Source organism: Denticeps clupeoides, chromosome 15, assembly GCF_900700375.1.
Source record: "Denticeps clupeoides chromosome 15, fDenClu1.1, whole genome shotgun sequence".
In the NCBI taxonomy this organism is placed as follows: domain Eukaryota; kingdom Metazoa; phylum Chordata; class Actinopteri; order Clupeiformes; family Denticipitidae; genus Denticeps; species Denticeps clupeoides.
In genome coordinates this window covers 6077613-6100073 of record NC_041721.1, presented here as the reverse complement: position 1 = coordinate 6100073, position 22461 = coordinate 6077613, and the positions used below count along the sequence as shown (strand labels likewise).

The following is a 22461-nucleotide window of genomic DNA, read 5'->3' as shown; positions in this document are numbered from 1 at the left end:
TTTGGAGTATAAATAAAACAAAGAGGTGGTTCTGATATGACAGCAGCATTTTATACACCACGTTTAAAACTGAAGTAAGATTCAAAAAAACATTTCCATGCAGACAAAACCGTAGCATAATGTGAATCAAAAAATCAGACTGTCCATTAAATACTTCATACTGAGCGCTGACATTAATAATACAACAAATGGGTAACCCCACTGTAACATGACTGAGTCTGGGTATAGGGCACCCTTAGTACACAGGAGAATACATTCACATTTAGTCATTCAGGAGATTCGCCATCCCTTGCTCGAGAACGTGATAATTAAGGTAGATTTGCAGGTTGGTCGACACAAAAGTTTTCTAACCAGTAATAACACTATGGTGTGGTACAATACCAATTTTTCTATGAACATTACTGTCTGGATGATCTCAAGTCCCACGGATCACTCCAATGCAGCTTAATTCCACCAATTACTCTCCAACTAATGAAATAACATTAAAATGCTTTTGGTTTTAGCAGGTTTAAACAGACTAGTCAGACCAGTTGACCAAGTGTAATTGCATATACATTTACAGCTTTTATCAGACGCCCTTATCCAGAGCGATTTACAATCAGTAGTTACAGGGACAGTCCCCCCCTGGAGACACTCAGGGTTAAGAATCTTGGTCAATGACACAATAGTAGTAAGTGGGGTTTGAACCTGGGTCTTGTGTTTCATAGGCGAGTGTGTTACCCAATAGGCTCCCAACTTTGTATTCCAGATAAACCTTTTAAGAGGGGGTTTGAGTTAGATTTAAGTTTAATTTGTTTCAGGGAACAATAAACTCTGCTCTCAGGACCTTAATATTCACAATCATTATTGGATGAGCTCTGCCACACTTATATCATTCATTCATATTAACCATCCATAAAGTTATTCACAGTGGTATAGACTCTCTAAGTCAAATCTAAAAATAATAAAATGAACAAATACATTACTCAGAGCTGTTTCTGTTCTAGAGGTGAAATGGTGATTTTGTTTTTCTTTAGGGAAGGGTCAAAGTTCATTCAGCAGGCATAGGGGGGTGGCTTCTCAAAGGCACTGAAAGACTGTGGGTAAAGTGTTGGAGCGTTGGGTGTTAACATGTAGCCAGAAGGTTCCGCCTGGGAGGTGCAGGGGGCTGCGGGCAGATTGGGGTTCTGGGAGGGGGGCTGGGTCTCCTCTGGGGGGGCTCCCAATGCCTCAGGGCTGGGCTGGGCTGGGGTCGGGGGAGAATAGCTGTTCAGGTGCTGAGGAAAGACAGGCAACAAAGATGGGAAATTTATTCCAAACTAAAGAATTTGGTTTCATCTAAATGTTTTAAACATGTAAAAATGCATATTATAGCCCATTTATTAATTAATTATGTTTTATGTAATATAGTAAATTCATCAATCTAAAATTCATGGCTGGCAGTGTAAGTGAAAGTAAAGTGATTGTCATTGTGAAGCACTGCACAAAACGAAACGTGTCCTCTGCATTTAACCATCACCCTAGGTGTGCAGTGGGCATCCATGACAGGCCCCCCGGCAGCAGTGTGTGGTGGAACGGGATTCGAACCGGCAACCTTCGGATTACGGGGCTAGGCCACCACTGCCCACTCTGTGCCTCTGTGCATGTATACTCGTGGCGGGCATTTACCTGCATGGGCAGGGGGTAGTTCGGATAAGCGGGTAGGGTCTGTCCAGAGGGGCAGAAGCCACTGTAGCTTAACATGTGCTGGGTGGGGTTGTACAGTATATGAGGAGGGGGTGCGGGACTGGGAGACAGAGGGACCTGAGGAACAGCAGGATTCTGAAGAATGGGAAGAAGAGAGGTGCGTCAAAATAAGAGCCATAGCAGACGGTTCTAATGAAAAACCTAGTGTAGATGTGTGCAAAAATGTATTGCAGATTTGGTTACTTGGTTTATGTCTGATTGCACCAGGTCTTTAAAGGCTCCCAGCAGAGCTGCATTTATGATGCCCAGGAAAAGGCCGATGATGTTAAGCACCACACACGACCACAGCAGCCGGTGCAGGTGGATCACATCCCAACAACCGGCCACCCCAGTGAACTGGTAGTAATGCTCATGGTAGTCAGGCCTGGGACAGACATGCACGGTTAATATTATCGAACCAAGAAACCTTGATATTAATAATAAGAGCAATGCAAATAAGTGCACAAAATGTAAAGTGTGCATACAGGAATATAATTTACTACAGTAACCCTGTTGTGTAAATGAAAGGTCTCCCCACCTCTCACAGTTATACAGGTCACAGCAGTAGCAGGTGTTGCTCTTCATGCGGACGTTGCAGTTGCTGTTGTAAGACTGACACGTCACCTGAAATGGAGACACCCAGGCACACATAAACCCCAAGAAGTCGTCCTCGGTCACGATTTACCAGCAGGGGGGGTGAGAGTCCCGCAGAAGCTGCACTGGCTTCTCAAGCTTTCCGCTATGGCGGAAATGCCCATGAAATCAAAGGCAGAATCCAGTGAAAACCTACACGTGGTTGTTAAAAAAAAATAAAAAATCTGCATGCAGGGCGCTGCTTTTACAGCTGATTAGTCTGGCCGGATGAAACCCTGTTAAAGACCCACGGCTCGTGGGATCATGGTCTGCGGCCAGAGGACAGCAGAGGATTTCTCAGTAAAATAAACCCGAAACTTTTTGATTACTCCCCTTTGAAATCGTTCATTGCAGATCTCTGATATTGACCAGAGGTTTTGGTCCTTTTTGGGTTGGTGTAAATTCCTTTTTTTTTATTGAGACTCTTACAACGGAAACAAATTTTTGTTCACTAAGAATAGAAAGAAAGTCATAAAATTATGACAAGTGAAGGGAATACTAATAATTAGAATGACACTGATTATATTGTTGACCTGGCAGTGGATTGGATGTTTTAGGTATCAGCACTTTGTACTTGAAGCATCGAAAGCAGAACTGTCAAGCCTCATGCACATGAGAAGGCCTGCTGTATCTCCAAGGACTGAATATCCACTGTCAAAAGGCGTGTGAGCATCAGAAGCATGGACCTTGAAGCAATGGAAGAAGGTCTAATTTGGTAAATCATGTTATATTGTGCCTCATGAGGGCGGTGAGTGTTTGTTGCCTACCTGAGGATGACATGGCATCTGTCTAAACCTTGTTTGTTGACCACACGTACAATGCTGATAAATTTATGGCTGACTATCACAGAAACGCTGCTTGGACATTAAACAACTGATTTGATTATTTTACTTGACTGTAACATAAATTTGAAAATATTGAAGAAATAAGATTGTGTGTATCTCTTATTATATTGTGGTCTGTACCACGATTTACAACCTACATTGTCATTAAATTTCAACATACAATTACTGGGCAAGTGCTGCGGGGAGGGGTTCATTAAGGGCCCAATATTAAATAAAACGAATTTCATCTTTACTGAATGGCCCTTGACTGAGGTGATGGCTTTTCCGTGCTCACCTGAAAAACTGCTCTTTCTGAAACATCTTCATTTTCCTTCCCCTCAAACGCACCCTCTGTCTGCTGAATCACAATCATTTAGTTTTGTATTAATATCTATTTCTGGTATAATTAAATGGGGATAGGTGTATATATTTAAGATAGTAATGGTTTTTCATTTGTTTTAAGGTCTTTATATCTTGAATTATGAGTGTTTTGAATGTTTTAATAAAATAATTTGATTTTGTTATTAATATTACAAAGGTTAATGGGATGTTAATTCCTACACTAAATCACAACAGTGAGGAAGTTTTTTTGTTTAAACACGCCCACTAACTGTTTAGTTTCATAATCGCTAAATCATAAAAACCAGTTATATCAGGCACGCTGTGAGACATCGTGTGTGTGCGTGAAAGGACTTACCTCTGTGTAATAGTTATCATACCCATAGCCTGATCCACTGACAAAGTACGAGCACCTGCCTTCCATCAATGGTCTCCAGTCCTGATGAAGAGAGATAGCGATGAAGGTCATTTTATTTACACTGACACACAGGCTCCTTTACGTCAAAACTGTGCTAATGTCCATCCATCCACTCACAAGAAAAGTCCATAAATCGGCACCACAGACAGTTAGACTTCTTATTTAATAACTGTGTTATTAACGCATTAACTACGTTGTATTTATGGGCCCTGTGAAAATATCCAGGTCAGGGTTGGATAGGGTTGTTAACCCCTGGGCCTTGCTGGCCCCAAAACTCCTGATACCAGAATTGTAAAAATTATTTAAGTGTCTGCTACAAAGAACTGTCCATTCTTTCTGTACATTTTCATTCTTGGCTACAGAAACAGAAAATTTGGACATTGTCCCCTTTGACACTGCAGTAAGACTCAAACAGACTCCGTAAAAAGTGCTTGACTCACGTCCTTTACAGGGGACAAATCAAATTGCTGGGCCTCAGAATGTTATATACCTCTGTTTTCAGAATAACTTATCAATCCACATCAAGGCACTGAAACATGAAATACAAGCCACTTCAAACAATCAACTCACTCACACCAGAGTCCCCACTGTCCCAGACAATCCTGTCAAGAAGAAGGAGAACATCGGATCCATAACTGGACTCTTTATTGATGCTCCACGTTTCAGAGGCAGCACGTTTCCTTCTGCGAGCGATAGGGATGACAACACCGTATATCACTGCGATGGGCAGAGCGGTGCAATAATCTCACCGCTCATGGGCAGAGATAAGGGGACGTGGCCCACAGTGGAGTGGGAGACACCCGTGACGACAGGGAGACACATCTGATCCAAGCCAGCAGAGCTGAGAATAGGCCTGTCAAAGGTGGGCAGCAAATCGTGCCTGGTCTACGGCCCTATTATGCGTCGGGCACCTTTAGTTTCAGCAACTTGTTAAGACCGCCTATAATCCAATCTGGAAAAAGACTTGTGAATCCAGGAATTTTAAATGATGTCACGTCCTGTCACAATTCCTGCCTCCTGTTACAGACCAACAGTGAATAAACATTTTGGGTTGTGTGTGGGGTTACAAATAGAGGGAATATGTTTTGGAAGAATCCTCTCCTTAACTCCTGTAGTTGCTCTTCTCGGGGTCCCAAACGGGACGCTTTAGGCTGTCACGTGTCTGTAAGTCTCACTGGCGCATTATATATATATCGCAGTCAGCACTGCGTTGTTATTTTTCCATGCAGACAGTCATGAAAGATGCCATAATATAGGCTGTAAATTGACCGGCAAACAGTGTCATAAATGCAGTCATGAATTTGCTAGAATAATGAAACCATGTGTGTGTTTATGAGTTATGTGTGTGACAGTGTGGGGCAGCGTCCGTGACTGTATGTGTACATATGTGTGTGTGTGTGTGTGTGTGTGTGTGTGTGTTGAAAGTTTGATTGATGTGTCTGGGAAACAGAACTGATCTCACTGGGCTGACGGATGGTAATTCATCTGTCGGGACACATTCAGCCTCCAGTCTGATTACATCCACCAGCAATCATCAGCACACCATACATGTGTAATGGGAATGTATGTGTGTATGTGCCTTTAGGAATAGACACTATATTGGAGTTGACATGGTACTTATAAAGTTTCTGGTGACATGTGAATATGTGACTGTGTCTGTTTGAACTCACAATGAAGTCTGCCGCAATCACACCATCCACAATGGCACAGAAGAAGCAGGCCTTGACCCCCAAACTGATGAAGATGATGGCTGCCACCAACTAGAGAAGTAAAACAGAACAGGAGATTGTGATAAAAATTTAATTGACATTATATTTACCTATAATGAAATGGGGAATCGTTGAGCACTGGTAGCAATGGTCAAACTGTCCCCTCAGTTACAGCCACAAGCATCCAATTCTCACCCCCCCACACACACACACACACTTTGTCTTATGAATGCCCTTGCATCTCACATCACACAGTGATAACTTGTCTGCAAGGTGGGCCAGTGTAATAAAGGCAATGTGTGGTCACCCCGCTCCCAAGGCAGCAAGCGTTTTATGGTTAATTTATTGCCCCGCAGATGCAGGCAGTAGGCAGGGGCAACCCCGCACATGGAGAAGGTCAATCTCATCCCCAAAGTCTGCCGCACAAATCAACACAAACCCCCGGACCCCAACCTTTTCCAACACAACCACACTTATTACTTCTCAACAAATGAAGACATTTTCAAATTGTCACATACATATAAAATTGTAAAAGTTAAAAAAGATAAATAAAATGAACTAAACATATGAATTACCTCCCCCCAATTACACAGGTGAATGTATTTTTCCACACACATTTACAATTTACAATTTTTAAAATCCAGGTTTGTTTGATGTGCTGCTTCATCAGCAGTGATCTATCACCACTGCAGAAAATCCAGTTCACCGGAGTCAATGTTCATGACACTCGTGCTTCTCATTTGGCCATCACGTCGTACGACTGCATCTGTTCTCAATCCCAGCAGACCCATCACACCCCTGCCAGAGAGATTTTATTGGCATGAGCCCACTAACCAGGCTTGGCCAAGCGATCACAGATGGACTTTGCAGATATCACCTCATTAAAATATTTTCACTTACAGCAATAGAGGTCTTGATCAGTTCTGTAGCTAACCAAACCTAAAAAATTACCCTGTGATAAGATGATAGCAGATAGTACCAGTTTACACTGAAACCAGGTCTTCAGAGTACAACTTAACCACATTAACAGATACACTCCTGGGCTTCCTCCGCATGGTCCATTTTTTAATGGGTAAATTTGCCCACCCTCGTCCTTTCCACCTGAAGAAATGCCTTAATATATCTGTGCGGGATGATATGCTACAGGTGATGCATGCTACTTTACTTTATGTTTAGGGTCAGTCTTGGTCATGGAGTAAGAAGTAAGTGGGGTTTGAACCTTGTAATCATATAATTCACAGGTAAATGTGCTACAAGCTGGGCTACAAAATGACCCGAGTTCTAGATGCAAGATGCAAGGCATCGCACACATGGTCAGAATATTTAACTCCAGGCCAGTCATCTGCACTTTACTTTCCATAAAAGTCTGGATTGATTTGATTTGCACCGCAGCGCTGTGTCTCCGCCAGATGCGAGGGGTTTCACTGGCCATGGCCCCCTCAGTAAAAGCGCCCGAGGGCCAGTGGGCTTAATTAACGGTTTAAATGACTCTGCACTTTGTGCTCAGCGCCGAAAGCTACGCCGTTCGATACAACGGGCCCTGACAGAGGAATAGCTCCACGTTATCTATGGCCCAGCTGCTGGAGGCAGCCAGAGAGGGGAGAAGGAGGCGATGGTCCGGAATGTTACATAACTGGCTCCACAAGGTCAGACGGTCAAGTGATCAATTACTATTCTGATGGTTCTAATCAGGCCTACTGGTAAAATTATGAGTTTTCCGGCAGAACAATGCTTCGGTTGCAAGGTGACGGGAAGGACACAGGGCCGCCTGATGAAAGGAAAACGTGAGTGTTTACTGTGCAGCACGCCTAAATCTCGCTCGGAATCTGCAATGGATGACACACGAGGGAGCTTTTAAAAGTAATATCAGTTTGTGTCATTTTCAAAATATCCCAAAAACCAGAGGGATTTAACCCATTCCGTGCCAGTGCTGTGCCTCCAATTTACATGTCAAACAACCTCATTGCTCAGCTATATTTTTCAAAGTTAGGAGCCATTGGAAAAGGTTTTAAAAGGTATGACTTCAATAGACAAGGTGAAGTGTCTTGGAGATATACTGCAATGTTCTGATGGAGGTTGGAAGCCCATTTCACCACCTGGAAACCATGGATGAGAACAGGCTATACCGAGATTGTGAAAGTGAAAGTCAAGTGATTGTCATTGTGAAACCCAGCACAGAACATGGTACATCCTGCTTTTTAACCCATCGGCCTCAGTGAGCAGTGGGCATGACAGACGCCTGGTATTCCCAGGTGGTCTCCCATCCAAGTACTAACCAGTCCCGACCCTGCTTAGCTTCCAAGATTGGTTCTCAGGGTGGTATGGCCACCGCAGAGGTGTAAGAGCGGTCTGGAGTCTTTTGAAGCGAGTTCGAGTAGATGGATGCAGAACTAGCAGCCACTGAATTTGATTCAAGCAACCACGGGTAGGTATAATTAATGGTGACCATAGCCTATCTCTTATCTGTAGGTGAATGAAGAGAGTTGGGATGACAATGAGGGGTGGCTTATACCAATGCCCAGGTGAAAAGCTGTTGGGTGAATTCATCAGTCAACTTGAACACTCTGGATCATGGTGGTTCATGGATTAGGGACAAAACAATAGTGGCAATTGTCTTGGCTGCAGCGTATGCTGCTTCAGTGTCTCCATTAGCATGGTGTGCATTTGTGGCTACGCCTAAACCTGGTGTAACAAGACGTATAGACCTGCAGATTTATTTCCTGCTAAAAACACGGTACTCTAGAGGTGTAACAGAGATATAAACCACGTAAACAATTAGACATGAGGGTCCACTTCCGCCTCTAGGCTTGGGGTCAGAGGTCATAAGTCTTGTCTCTCTGGCACCCAGGAAACGACACCGGCGTCTGGGCAATCAAGCTGAAGCCTGATACGGACGGCTGCTCATTAATGTGTTGAACCTGAGCCACTGCTCTCAGTTTACGGCCCTGTTCCTATCACTCTGTGTGTACGGGAATTACACCCGATGCCTGTGCTGGTGTGCGTCTGCGTGTGTGTATTATTCTGCGAGGGCTGATGTTCATGTACATATTTGAATATGATTTTTTTTTCCTTTTTCTTTCTATGAACGCGTATCTGTGTATTCAAACGTACATGTGTGACCATGGAAACAGAAGGGTCTCAGTTACAGGTACCGTACCAAATACTCCTTCATTAAACTTTAACGGCCGGGCTGGGAGTGGTGCCGAGGTCCTGGGCCGGCTGAACAAGGTCCTAAATCACACAGAGGCTTGACCACGCCCTGGACAGATCGTACAGGGACTCAAGCAGCGTACTGTACACGCAGATCCCGTTGCACATCCTCTTGTAATGCGCCTAATGACAGACAAGCGTGGCTTGGGATGACGGCAGCAAGACAGAGGACACATAATATTATTTTCCCACCATGTGGTTGTGGTAAAATGTTTGCACTCTAAACCTGTTATCGAAGTGGTTAGTTACATATCGTGCACGGGAGTTCGTAATAATTGATATTAGCCCATTAGTCCACATGTGCTTCAGCCAAACAAACAGGATTCCTGCATGTTCTTGTGTTCTACTGTATGCTACCATCTCCAAAAATTATTTGCAGGAATGGTAAATAATGATTATTAACTGGTGCTGAAATGCAGGTTATAGGTGTAATATAGATCTAGTGTACAAAAACCATCACTGACTGTTTAATGTTTTTTAGGTGTGCAGGTCCGTACTACAGGCCTGTACAAGGAGCCGCATGTGTAGGCAGGTAACGACACAATGATCTGGACATATGGATTTCACTCTGTAAATAAATTAATGTCTTTGTGGTTCCTCTGAAGTACAGCCTCCAATTTAGCCAGGACATCTAATCAAATTAAACCCAGTTTTTTACTGTACTGTGTCACAAAGGACTGCTGTGTTATGTAAAGCAGAATTATAGCTTCACACAGATCCTATAACAATAAAACCATGACCAAGGCTACATGAACAAATAATAGCACACCACTGGCCTGAAATTCTTTGTTCTGAAAATCAGTGGGAAAAAAGTTTATTAACCTCAAAAATGACTTTTTAATGAAGCCCAGGGTTCGTATTTCTGTTAACAATCTCCTGTTGCCCCCGTCTGTCGAGCCTGGTCTGTCTGGTACCGGCACTATTGCCTAGCAACAGGCCATCCTGTGTAACTTTGCCTTAGCTAACAGACTTCTAATTAGACTTATTATAAAATTAAGTATTAAATGTCACCTCGACTGGTCCAACTGGCAAATATATTTATGAGTAATGGGAAGCAAAAAAAAGGTCTTAACTCAAGAATAAGTGGAAGTGTGGTTTGTTTAAAGGTTTTGTTGTACTCAAGATCTGGTCCATATGGTGATAATTTTCAATATCTTCCAAATTTGCTCAGGCCTAACTGTAAACCCAATTTTTGCCACAATGATCAGTAAATTATGCAAAACATTATCAGTTACAGAACAAGAGAATAATTTTTTTGTAGAATAATTTTAAGATTTATGCTGTTTTTCACGTTATTTTGCAAAAAATGTTCACCTTGTGCCACCATCAAGGCCTTTTTTGATACCACGACATACGATAACCAATACTAATGCAGTTCCATGTTCCCTGGGCTTATAGCAGCAAAGGTCCAGAAAAACCACACCGCCAATCAAATGCATCGACCTGGCTGGCTAAGGGCCCTTTCACCAATAATTGCATCTGCCATTTCCTCATAACAAGCCATTATCTTACTATAAAAAACATAAACTGGTTTCTTGAGACTCTGGGGTGATGTGATCCTGTGTGTCGTCTTGTGTTAACATGACAAAAATGAAATACAGAGAACAACAGAGGCAGGAAATAGCTGCAGATGATGCATTAGAAGGATAAGGGACAAAGATTAAAGCTCCTATGCTGCTGAAAGTCCAGGTTCACATTTCAGATTTCTGAAACGACGAAGCTCGTTTTGAGTTGGATCAGGAGGGAAAGAAGCTTGACTGTTATACTGGAAAGAATGGGACTCACCATTGGCCTGCGATTCTCCACCAGGTTAATTCCCACAATGCCAAGGAATGACCCAAAGCTCAGCTTGAAGTAGGAAGTTAAGGGAGATAAAGTATCACAAATGACATATCAGCTCATTATGACCTACAACAATGAATCTGAATGTGCAACAATGAATATATATGTGCAATTAATGTATCTTATCTAGTCCATATATATAACTAAGAAATTAGAACTTTTATTACTGAAATGAAAAAGAAATGTTGAAAAAATGAAAAATTGATCTCAGATCTTGATTTTTAAACTGTAAGTGACACCTATATTTGAGCGTCGTTCCCAGAGAAAAACGATTTTTTAGTTGAATTATCTGGTTACAGATGATCAGAGTGATGAATAAAACTGTACTACAACATAGTATAACAGAAATGGCAGGCTGGGATGTTTCTGTGCAGCAGGACTCACTATGATGCCTGGGTAAAATCCAGCAACAGGCACGTTGCTGGTGCGCGTGGACGACACCAGCCCCACGACAAGGATCACTACGGACAGGGCGAGCAGCCCGATGGTGCACCACAGTACCGTCCGGCGCCGTTTCACATACTGGTCTGCGGGAACACACATTCACACTGGAGACCACCGTCCACTCCACCTGCTCGACTCTTACCAACAAGGCGTACAGTCATAAGGCTGGTGCCCAACAGTGAAACATTACATAAATTACACACAAGGTCTTACTATGGTGCATATCTTTAATATCAAGTATTATATTAATTATGAACATTAACAACTACTATAAATAGATTCATATTCCAAAGCAAGGGTTTATTTTAATTGAAATAAAATACACTTATCTGAATATTAAGTAGTTCTACATTACAATAAAGATCATTTACTTTTGTTACAGAGTAAGTATACAGCTGAAGATGCAAAGTAAGTTTTTTTTTTTTTATCTAGTTTGTTCTAACTATTAGAACCCCGTGAATGCTTCTATTTATCTGTAATCAGCACTGACGACGGGCGACATAAAGCGACATAATGATGGAGAGATGGAGCCTGCTGCTGAATTATAGAGGAGAGGAGGCCGGTTCTTTACCCGGGGAGTCCGGCGGCTGGACGGGGGGGACGGGCGGCTGCTGGTGCTGCGGCGGCTGCATCTCCTCCAGGATTCCCACTCGCCTCCAGACGCGGCGGGAAAGAACGGAGCGGAGAAGAGTTCGGCAAGTCGCTGCGTGGACGCGCGTCACGACGCCCTGCCTCCTCCCCCTCCACCTCCGGCAGGTGCGGCGTCCCGCGTCCCGCGTCCCGGTCCGCGCCAGAAACAAATACTGGCTGCGTGTGTATCCATCCATCCATCCATCTGTTGGGATAAGGAAGAAAAGAAGAAAGAAAAAGTATTTTGTACTAGTCATTAGCACAGCTCCATTATTCTTAATACATAAAGTGTCTCTGGTTTCTGAAATTTAGACTGAGATGACGGTGGATTTATATCAAATATAAATTTATATGTGGAAATAAACATTTTTCAGAAGAAATACAGTACAGGCCAAAAGTTTGGACACACTTTATCATTCAATGTGTTTTCATTTACGTTGGTAGATTCTCACTGAGGCATCAAAACTATGAATGAACACATGTGGAGTTATGTACTGAACAAAAAAAGGTGAAAACATGTTTTATATTCTAGTTTCTTTGCTCTGATTACTGCTTTACACACTCTTGGCATTCTCTCGATGAGCTTCAAGAGGTCGTCACCTGAGATGGTTTTCCAACAGTCTTGAAGGAGTTCCCAGAGGTGTTTAGCACTTGTTGGCCCCTTTGCCTTCACTCTGCGGTCCAGCTCACCCCAAACCATCTGGATTGGGTTCAGGTCCGGTGAATGTGGAGTCCAGGTCTCCACTTTTTGTTAAGTACATAACTCCACATGTGTTCATTCATAGTTTTGATGCCTTCAGTGAGAATCTACCAACGTAAATGGTCATGAAAATAAAGAATACACATTGAATGAGAAGGTGCGTCCAAACTTTTGGCCTGTACTGTATATAATATATAATTTATTTATAAGTATTAGAAAAGAAACACATTTTCACATTACCCAAATGATTTATTTCATGCACCATATTTCTGTTCTGAGTTATTTTATTTTTGTCCCCTCCACTTTTTTTCTGGGAACAGGATTTTCTGAAAAGCCTCTTACATACAAAGGACGTAATACTCAGGTGTTACATATTTTTATTTATGGGTCACATATAGCAGGTAACACACTCACCTCTGAACTAGAAGACTACAAAGACCCAGGTCCAAATCTCACCTACTACCATTGTGTCCCTGAGCAAGAAACTTATCCCTGTGTCAGGATCGACTGCACCTGGGCTCATCACCTGTGCCCAATCCGGACAGCCGATAAAAGACTGGAACTCCGCCCTGTCACATGATTCACGGGGATTCCATCATGTGACTGGGAGTAACATGGAAACGAGGTAACGTGACTCTTATATATTGGCTAGAGAGCAGCTGCCAGCTGACTTAAGTCATCACGACACGGCTCCGTTCTTGTCAAAACCTAGTAAGGCCGTTCCTGCCCTTTTTTCAATCCTGTATCCTGAACTCATCCCTTTCGTCCTGTCCCGTCCTTTATTGTGCCCTAAACGCAAACGACAACATCCGTGTGGTGTTGTGGTGTGGGACTTCCCAATGGTCCCAGGACCCTTCAATGGAGCAGCAAGTACATGCCAGTCTTATATAACATCCTGGGGCGTGTACTTTGCTGCTTATCCCTCCCTTTCAGACGCGGATAAAATCACCACCATCCTCGCGTGTCTGACTGGGTCAGCATTGGGCTGGGGCGCAGCCCTCTGGCAGCAGGGAGAGACAGACAGAATGAGTTGTCGGGACTTCCTGGAGAGATTGAAGGCAGAGTTTGATCGGCCAGACCCTGAGCCAGGGATCGAACTCTGCCCCTCCACCACATCCAGCGCCAGTCAGGATCCGGGGCAAGAAGACTGGAGCACTGGAGGGCAGCGAGAAGGTCGCGCCTCCCGAGATCCTGGCTGTGCCCCCTGAGGAGGTCCCGGAGAGCCCAGAGAGGGAGCCAGACGACCCTCACTTCTATCTGTGCGTGGCATTTGTGTCCGTATGTCGCCCCCCACTTCCTCTCTTTATGTCCACCAGATGGTGACCCAGCAGCGGAGCCGAACCCCAGGGAGGGAGTTCCTTACCTGGCTGCACTGGTCCATGACGAGGTGGATGAGCTCCAAAGTACCCCTAAGTCCAGCTGGGGGGGTGTGCTCCCCCAAAGAATTTTTTGGGGGGGGGTGCAGTTCGGCATGGGCCTGGGTCCGTCCCCAGAGGGGCGGTGTAGCATAGAGCTCCCTGGTAGGCATGAGGACCCAGCTGGGGCAGGCAGGAAGAGGGCCTGCTTGTCCCAACGGACGCAGAAGGGGCTAGCCGGATGGTCTGGCAATGCCCCCCCCTTGGCACCAGGGACTTGCAGTGAGAGGGGCTGCATGTTCCCAGAAGGCAGTAGCCTGGAGTGCCGGGAACCGCCTCCCTGCACGGTGCAGGGAGGGAAGCTGGCCGCTCTGCCAGCAGGGATGTGTGCCATGCCGGACCACGCCGGGGAGCCAGCCCAAGGGACAGGGGCCACCACGCCTGACCACGCCGGGGAGCCAGCCCGAGTGACCAGGGCCGCCACGCCGGGGAGCCAGCCCGAGACGTTTCTGTTAAATGCGTATTTTTGAGTTCTGGCAATCGCCACACGCCTGCGGGTTTGTTTACATTGTCCCCCTTTTATTTCCCTGTTTACAGCCCTCATGCTGATGTTCATTTGTGTTTATTGTTCATTTTATAATAAAACCCCTTTCCCAGCATGTCCCGCCTCTGCGCTTCCCTCCCCCATCAGCTCGCCAGCGTGACACCCTGAGTGTCTCCAGGGGGGACTGTCCCTGTAACTACTGATTGTAAGTCACCCTGGATAAGAATCAGACAGAAGAAGCAGAAAACTTTATTAAACCCGAAGGAAATTGCTTAAGGGAATCTGATAAATGCTGTAAATTTAAATGTAAATGCACATGAAAGACTCCGAAGAAGCATAAAAAGTGGTATGAAAACCAGGACAGGATTTTAACTTCAGGTACATACTTGAAGCTTTGAGTTTTAGAAGGAAGTCTGGGGAGGAGGTTTCTGCTGGAAAGGGATACTGGGGTCCATGTGGGTGCAGTCGGTAATAAGAGTTCCTCATGTGGCACCAGACATTAAAACATGCACTACACCCTGCTGCAGTGGGCACAGCAGCACCACACTCCCTGTAATGTAATGTAATGTTAATCTCGGTGATTGTAGCCACAAAATATATCACTGATTTGATTACTTCATCCACCCCCGGAGTCTCACTGTCAGAACAGTAAGAAGATTAAAAATAATTACATTTCACAGACACTTTTCTGGTAAAATATTGTTTTTATTTCATCATATACTGTAGGTTGTGCAGATTGTTACAATATGTTTACTCATTTGGTCTAATGACATATTCATATTTGTAAAAGGTGCATCTGTTAATTAAATAAAGCATCAAAGAAAAAAAAAGCAAAGGTGCTCTCAACAAGCAGAATAACCCTTCCATAGTCATGATAACAACAATAAAAAAAATGCTAGCCCCGAGTTTGGGAAAATCCTCAATATAACATTTTTTGGACCAAATTCAGCATAGCAGGAAAATCAAGCAAATCAAAAGGCATCGGTCCACATTGAACAAATGTCAACGTTTCTCACGTTAAAAACAGAAAAATAACACGTGTCTTTGCTGTGTGTCTCATTCCGATGTAAAACAACACACTGCAACTGTCCAGGAACAATCTATTATGGTCATGCAGGTATTTTATTCTGGTTAATACAGATTTGATTATTAGCAATATATTTTGCAGGCTTCAGCAAAAGAAAAATATTAAGTTTAGAACGCGCATAAAGTCTACTTTACTCTTCTACTCTAAATAACACACACAAACACACACGCACACACACACACACACACCATTATTTCACACACACAACATTTCATCCAGTATCAACCCAGGAACGTCTATTAGCAAAAACAAACTTTTCATTAAGCTCGCTGATATTCAGACTGATGGTGCAAGACTTGTAGTGCTTCTGGGGAGACAATTTTTTCTAAAAGCCACTTTTTGACTGAACAGGATCTTGGGATCTTGGGACTCTTCTGCTTACTATGCAAATGAAAAACTGAAGTGCATGTGGATCCCAACCCTGATTTTATTAGTGCTCCATAACCTTTGTTCATATGAGGCAGGAACAAATACACACACGGATCTGGACCAAACAGGGTCCTGATGATCGGATTGGGAAACCACGTATCTAGAGAAAAATTAAATGAAATTGGAAAATATGTAAATAAATAAAAAATAACATTCATATTCATATATATTTTTTGTGATAGTTTCCATGACCACTGCCAGTATCACAACCACTGTGAGGTCGCAGATAATAAAAATAGAAAGAGTTCAGTGTCCAACTGGATATGCTTATGACACCGTGCACGTAGAGGACTTTGGTGGCTGTTCCAGGATGGACTCTCGGCGAAGGTCGTTGGGCACAGTGCCCCCGGGACCCCAGACGTTAAGCTCGCCGAAGATGCCCATCTCGATCATCTCCTCTTGCCAGGGGATCGAAATGTTGCCAGAGGCAAACTCGTCGAAGAACTCTTTGTCGGGATCCTCCAGATTCACCCCTTTGACTGTGGAGAAGGCGCCCACGTCATCCAGATCTTTGGCGTACACAGTTTTCGAATCAGGAATGAATGGTGGGGGTAGAATTCCTGATGGGGAGGAATTTTGCACAAAACTTTAAGACAAACAGATGATCAGTTAAGGCAAAAATAACCCACTGCTCTTCACTTAAGGGAACTGGAATTGTAAAAAAAAAAAAAGAATTCTACACATTAGATCTATCTATCTATCTATCTATCTATCTATCTATCTATCTATCTATCTATCTATCTATCTATCTATCTATCTATCTATCTATCTATCTATCTATCTATCTATCTATCTATCTATCTGTCTGTCTGTCTGTCTGTCTGTCTGTCTGTCTGTCTGTCTGTCTGTCTGTCTGTCTGTCTGTCTGTCTGTCTGTCTGTCTATCTATCTATCTATCTATCTATCTATCTGGGGGTTATGTGTATTGGTTACCTTGGTTCAGCTTCCTCCAGTTGATCTCGCTGAAGAAGGGATGGGCCCGCAGCTCATCACATGTGCCATCTTTGAAGCCCAGCCTCTTATCCACCTCCTTAGCCAGCAGGCCCTCGCAGATAGACTTGCTGTTCTCAGAGAACTTCTCTGAGTAAGCGACTGGGTCGTTCAGGATGCGCTTCTTCACCTCTTTGTTCTCCACCTGGGCAGAGGAAAACACATGACAAGCCTTCAGTAGAACATAGGTTACACAGAGACACACACAAATGACTTCTGTAACTACTTCTGTAAGACACTCGCCTACGAACCAGATGAACACAAAGTCACTGGTTCAGACCCCACTCACTAACATTGTGTCCCTGTAACCACATGTTATAAATCACTCTGGATAAGGCAGTATGGTACATGCTGTAAAATGTAAATGCTTAAATAAGACCTAAACAGCACAGCAGCACAGATTACACAGAGTTGGTGTTGGCATCAAGACAGATCAGCTAACATCAACAAAAAAAAAAAAAACACATGAACAAGTCTAGAATTTGGTATGGCTTTTGCATGCTTGTTGTTTAAGGCACTGTATGTGTCCGTGAGATTTTTTTCTCAGTGACCTAAATATCATCTGTGAGCCCCCTACTCACAGACTGTTTGTGTATTTCCAAATTAGTATTTTTCCTTATACTCCAAATGCTGTGTTTTGAAAGCACATAAAAAGTGGACACACTCTTAGTCTTGCAGTATTGGAAATTGCAGGCCTGTGGGTTCAGAAATGAAAATGATTCCAAAGGGCTGCATTGCTCACATTTAACCACACGGCGGCCCCCTGCTCTCTCTGACATGTTCTGGACGTGGGCGAAGATACTAGATGACTGATTAAAATAAAAAAAATACTAGATGACTGATATCTGGTCTCAAAAAAAAAAAAAGATATATGTAGCTGTTCATCCAGATCAACCATTTTGGATTTCTGGATGCTGACGCAGTTTAAAAGGGCGGAGTGGGAAAATCACCTTCTCTCCTCGGGATCTGAAGGGGCCTTTGGCTGCGATGAACTCGTAGAGCGTGACTCCAAGGGTGAAGTAGTCCACCGAGTAATCATACTCCTCACCCTTTAGCAGCTCCGGGGCCATAAATCCTGATGGGGCCAGAGCCACAGGTCAAGACTCGTAATGGTGTCCAACTGCATCGTCATGTATTTTTTTTAATTTTACATCCATAACTGTCAGTATGCAATTATGTCATATCATGTGTACAGAATGTAAAGAATGTTCATAAATGTAGGTATCAGTGTTCGATCTAGGGCAGCCATGCAGCCACATTTATTCTTCTGTATATTGGTGAAGTGGGAGAACGGAGTGTGTGGAGTCATACCTGGAGTGCCTGCATAGCCCTTGATTTTGTTCTGATCGTCTTTCAGTTCTACAGCAAGCCCAAGGTCAGAGATACGCACGTTACCTGAGAAAACGTGTCAGAGATAACAGCTTTAATGTGTATAAGGTACACAGAGGTTTTTGCTTTTAATGATATTTGTACAGTGCGTCTGTTTGTGTGAGAGAAACGGCTGCCTATGAAGTGAGTTTTGAAAAAATTCAGCTCTTATAACTTCACTTCAGAACTGTAGCAGAATTTTTATGAAGCCCATTTCCAACAAGGTGAAAAGGCATTAAAAGACGTGGAACATGCCTAGAATCCCCTCTATCCAATTTGTGGTCATTTGTGGTCTCTGCATTTAATGAAACTGGAACCACAGCTATTGGCCTTAAGGTTTTAGAATAAAACTAGAAATCTCAGACATTTAGAGATTTTCATTCCATTGGCAGACATGAGATGTGTTGTCACCCACTCTTAAATTCACTGAACATCCAACTGGTTTTATTTTAACTAGTTGTCTTATATTGTGTAGAACCTTCCAGTTAGTGAAATTAGTTCAGTCCTGAGGCCTGGACCCAGACAGCCATCTGGCAATACTACTACTATGAAGCGGCGCTACAATGTGAAATGTAGGACCCAAACAGGGCATTGCCCTGGGCATGATGTAAAAGAGATTGGAACTTCTCCCAACGCTCTATATAGTCCTATTCTTAGGTTCGTTTAGGCCCGTGGTAAGTATTTTCAGTGTTCACTGTTCCAGTGTTGGGTAATCCGTATCGTCTGCAGAACTCTGTCGGCCGAAAAACATCACACTGCACATACCGCTGAGAATCCCTTCCCCTCTCAGGACCAGTTGGTGTGTGTGTGTCTCTGTGTGCATGTTAGTGTATTTGTGGTGTGTGGTGTGTGCACCCTCATTGTCCAGAAGGACATTCTCTGGCTTCAGGTCCCGGTAGATGATCCTCTTTTGGTGCAGGTGCTCCATTCCCTGAATGATCTGAGCGCAGTAGTAGCCGGCCCTGGCCTCACTAAAGCCAGGATTGTTCTCATCCACGTTGTAAATGTGGTACCTGAGGGAGGAGAGGGCGTAGTATCTTACAGGTCATACATTCTAAAATGAGAAATGAATATGTCTTATTATAGAGCAGAAGAAATAGTGATATATATTTACTCATATACATTCATACATGATGGACAGGTTACATGCTAAACTGTGTGTTGGGCATGCTGTGCATTGAGTGTGTTTTTCTACCTTAAGTCTCCACCATTCATGATGGTCATGACCAGGCAGAGTTCAGTTTTGCTCTGGAAGGCGTAGGCCAAGGACACAATGAACCTGCTGTGAACACGAGCGAGAATTCGCTTCTCCACCATGGCTCCCTACACACACCAAACAACAAAATGGAAATGCTGTTTGTCTGGTCATAAGTGGTAATGTTTTTTCCAAAGTAACTTGATAAACGTTCATGTTTGAGAACCTGTGGACGTTTCTTGCTGGAGATGTCTCATCTAAAGAAACTTTAGGACGTTCGCCACTGAATCCTTATGGCCCTACACAGATGTGCCCTGTAATTGTTGTAACTCTATAAATGTGTAGTTGGTCTTAAGGACCATGACCTGATCTTTGATGATGCAGAAGTACGCAGACTTATGGGCCCTGTAGTTCTGGACATTTCTGATGACTTATTACAAACTTTAAACAAACACCAACCCTTGCCTCAAAATCTCCTGGAGGCAGTAAACATGAATCATAGATTTTCTGCCTGCATTGTCCCTTTAATAGTGATCACACTAGATTCTGAGCCACGGGAGGAGCCATTGTTACTGACTGAAAGGTCGAGGGAGATTCGAAACGCGAAGTTTGTATTGAATGTGATTAAGGTTGTGTGTTGAGACTCGTACACTCTGTGCTCGGTCTGTCTGTCTCCTATCTCTGCGTCCTGATCGCAATATCCACAACAAATCTGTTCCAAATATAGCCCAAATGTGTTGGAGTTGGCACTTCCTAATGAGCTCAAATGTATTAATGTAAACTAATGCTACTGTGGTTGGCTAGCTACAACTAACACTGAACAGTGATCATAAGGTATCAAAAGGTGTAATTACATTTTTTTAAATTCAGTACATTTAGATTAGTCCTGAGCAATTATTTGTGTCAAATCCATGAATTTATATCATATATATTGTTTCCGCTGTATTGTACATGAGGACAACTGGTCTGTAATGTTGAAGTCACTTTAAGATTCCAATTAACATCCAAGTAACCATCATCACGAACAGAGACCGCGCAAAAGCATCAGTGACCGTTAGGTAACAGGATCTCAAAACACATTCAGGTACATTCTAAGCCTTATATAACTAAGCAGGTTTCATAATCTGACCGTCTTTGACATTTAGGTGAAGGTGAGTTATGAATCTAATTGGTTCCATCTTACTGAGGAAAACACTGCCAGGAAAAAGACCATTGTGACTGTACTGTATGTTCTTATCATGCAGTGCCAGCTTGTTTACAAGCTATATATATATATCTCCTAGATCAGTAGTCTACAAGCATGTTCCATGACACATATATTCAAGCAGAGATGATTAAGCATGATGAGAAGTCTCTTAAGAAGGCACTAATTATCTCAAGGCTTGGTCTGAAGTTAGTCAGATGTGTAGCATAAGGATTGATCTCAAGTGGTATCAATGAATCAACTCTGCACTTTACTTCATTGGTATGTTCTGTATGACAAACTTCTACCAACATCTCAAAATAGCTCAAAATACCAATCAACAATCCTTCAATCTTACCTCATATCCTTTCCTCTTCTTCAGCCTCTTCTTATTGAGCTTCTTGCATGCATATAGCTTGCCCGTGGCCCTCATCTGGCAGGCTGACACCTCACCGAATCCACCCTTGCCCAGCACACGGAAGTCCAGGAACCACTCTTCATTCATGGGCTGCATTTCCAACCACTTCCACTGCAGGAAGCGCTTCAAGTACATGGTCTCCAGATAGAAGGTGAAGGGCACCTCTTTTAGGAAATCCAGCACACAGTTCAGGATCTCTGTGAAGAGATCATCAGTGGTTTCCTGGTGTCGCTCCTTGACTTTGGTGATTTCGTTCTCGGGTAGGAAAGGGCAGTAGTATTTGGCAGCAGGTTCCATGTAGCGCTCAATGACTTTGCTGGCTTTCCGCGCACGATCCTTGTCCTCAGCTGAGTCGTATTCTTCCACGTCCTTCCACAGACGGCAGGGGCCCTTGTACTCATTGGCAGTCTCCAGGTACTCCTGGAAGAGACGTTTGCCGATGGGCTGATCCACGCAGATGCTCTGGAACTGCAGGTCGAGTGTCTCACGGAGACCCTCGCACACTGTGATGTGAGGCAGCTTCAGCTTGGAATGGAACTTCTTGTCTCGGTTGGCGGCTGGGTTGGCGCTGCCATCAAAGCTGCCACGAGCTGATATGTATGCTGAGTTGGCCACCACTGTGGTGAGGCCGCCGATATCCATGGCGACGGACGATGGACAGATGAGTGCTGTGCTGAAATGGAGGTAAAGAACAACTTTTCCCAATAAGAAAGCTGGAAAAGAGTGGAGAAGTACGAAGAGTGGCCAGTGGGTCAGAGTGAGTGCATTAGTGCCCAGCACTTCACCGTTGTGAAAGAGAAGGAATGCGAGCCTTCAGAGAAGCGAACAGAGAAGAGATCTTGATCACAATGCCCCACACCAAGAGGGAGGGCAGACGAAAGGAGCGGCTGACAAAATCCACGGGAGAGGAAATCCAAAGGGATTAGTGTCCTGTATACTTGGACTACAGGGTCTTGCAACCCCCTGCAGAGTCTGACGAAACAAAGGTGTAAAGAAGGAAAGATCGAAAGAGAGAGTGTTGATTCCAGCTCAGGGATGGAAACCAGTCATCGAACTGAGGCACTTAAAACAGTCCCACGGACTCTCGCACAGCCAACCACCTGACTCAACACCTTTCCCTTAAGCCCTTATCCACTAACGCCATAATACCTTTGTCCCATTAACCCTTCATAACGCTGTCATAACTGAGACACTCAATGGAAGAAGTAAAGTGAAAGTGAAGTGATTGTCATTGTGAAGCACAGCAAGCACAGCAGACGGTGCACACAACAAAATGTGTCCTCTGTATTAAACCCATCACCTTTGGTGAGCTGTGGGCAGCCATTAGTACAGCTCACATAGTTCAATTGATTGCATTTTAAAGCTAAAACTAATGAACCTGTGCTTACAGGCCCTGTCTAAAATGAGCCCCCTTTATTAACCCACTGTAAAAAAAATTG

General features: G+C 43.7%; 2 protein-coding genes across 2 annotated transcripts; both read right to left on the bottom strand.

The window, feature by feature from the left end:
• Nucleotides 1-5: 5 nt before the first annotated feature.
• Nucleotides 6-11802, bottom strand: tmem255b (transmembrane protein 255B). Its single transcript, XM_028955275.1, has 9 exons — nt 11695-11802; nt 11064-11206; nt 10623-10685; nt 5589-5678; nt 3859-3939; nt 2243-2328; nt 1909-2089; nt 1648-1800; nt 6-1256 (listed from the first exon to the last, which is right to left on the bottom strand). The coding sequence occupies exons 1-9, from the start codon at nt 11753-11755 to the stop codon at nt 1035-1037; spliced, it is 1080 nt and encodes a 359-aa protein (XP_028811108.1). The 5' UTR covers nt 11756-11802; the 3' UTR covers nt 6-1034.
• Nucleotides 11803-15036: 3234 nt separating this feature from the next.
• On the bottom strand, nt 15037-22123 carry grk1a (G protein-coupled receptor kinase 1 a). The gene is made up of 7 exons (XM_028954696.1): nt 20963-22123; nt 19422-19549; nt 19082-19239; nt 18170-18253; nt 17809-17933; nt 16802-17003; nt 15037-16428 (listed from the first exon to the last, which is right to left on the bottom strand). Exons 1-7 carry the CDS (start codon nt 21662-21664, stop codon nt 16136-16138), a joined length of 1692 nt encoding a protein of 563 aa, XP_028810529.1. The 5' UTR covers nt 21665-22123; the 3' UTR covers nt 15037-16135.
• Between the last annotated feature and the right edge of the window lie 338 nt (nt 22124-22461).

Coding starts and splice junctions, on each gene's coding strand:
- grk1a (XM_028954696.1), bottom strand. CDS start 21,664: ATGGATATCGGCGGCCTCACCACAGTGGTGGCCAACTCAGCATACATA. Junction 19,550..20,962: donor AGAAGAGGAAAGGATATGAG/GTAAGATTGAAG, acceptor TGGTGTGTGTAG/GGAGCCATGGTGGAGAAGCG. Junction 17,004..17,808: donor TCAGATCCCGAGGAGAGAAG/GTGATTTTCCCA, acceptor TCCTCTGCCCAG/GTGGAGAACAAAGAGGTGAA.
- tmem255b (XM_028955275.1), bottom strand. CDS start 11,755: ATGCAGCCGCCGCAGCACCAGCAGCCGCCCGTCCCCCCCGTCCAGCCG. Junction 10,686..11,063: donor GATTTTACCCAGGCATCATA/GTGAGTCCTGCT, acceptor TCCTACTTCAAG/CTGAGCTTTGGGTCATTCCT. Junction 1,257..1,647: donor ACTACCCCCTGCCCATGCAG/GTAAATGCCCGC, acceptor GTCTTTCCTCAG/CACCTGAACAGCTATTCTCC.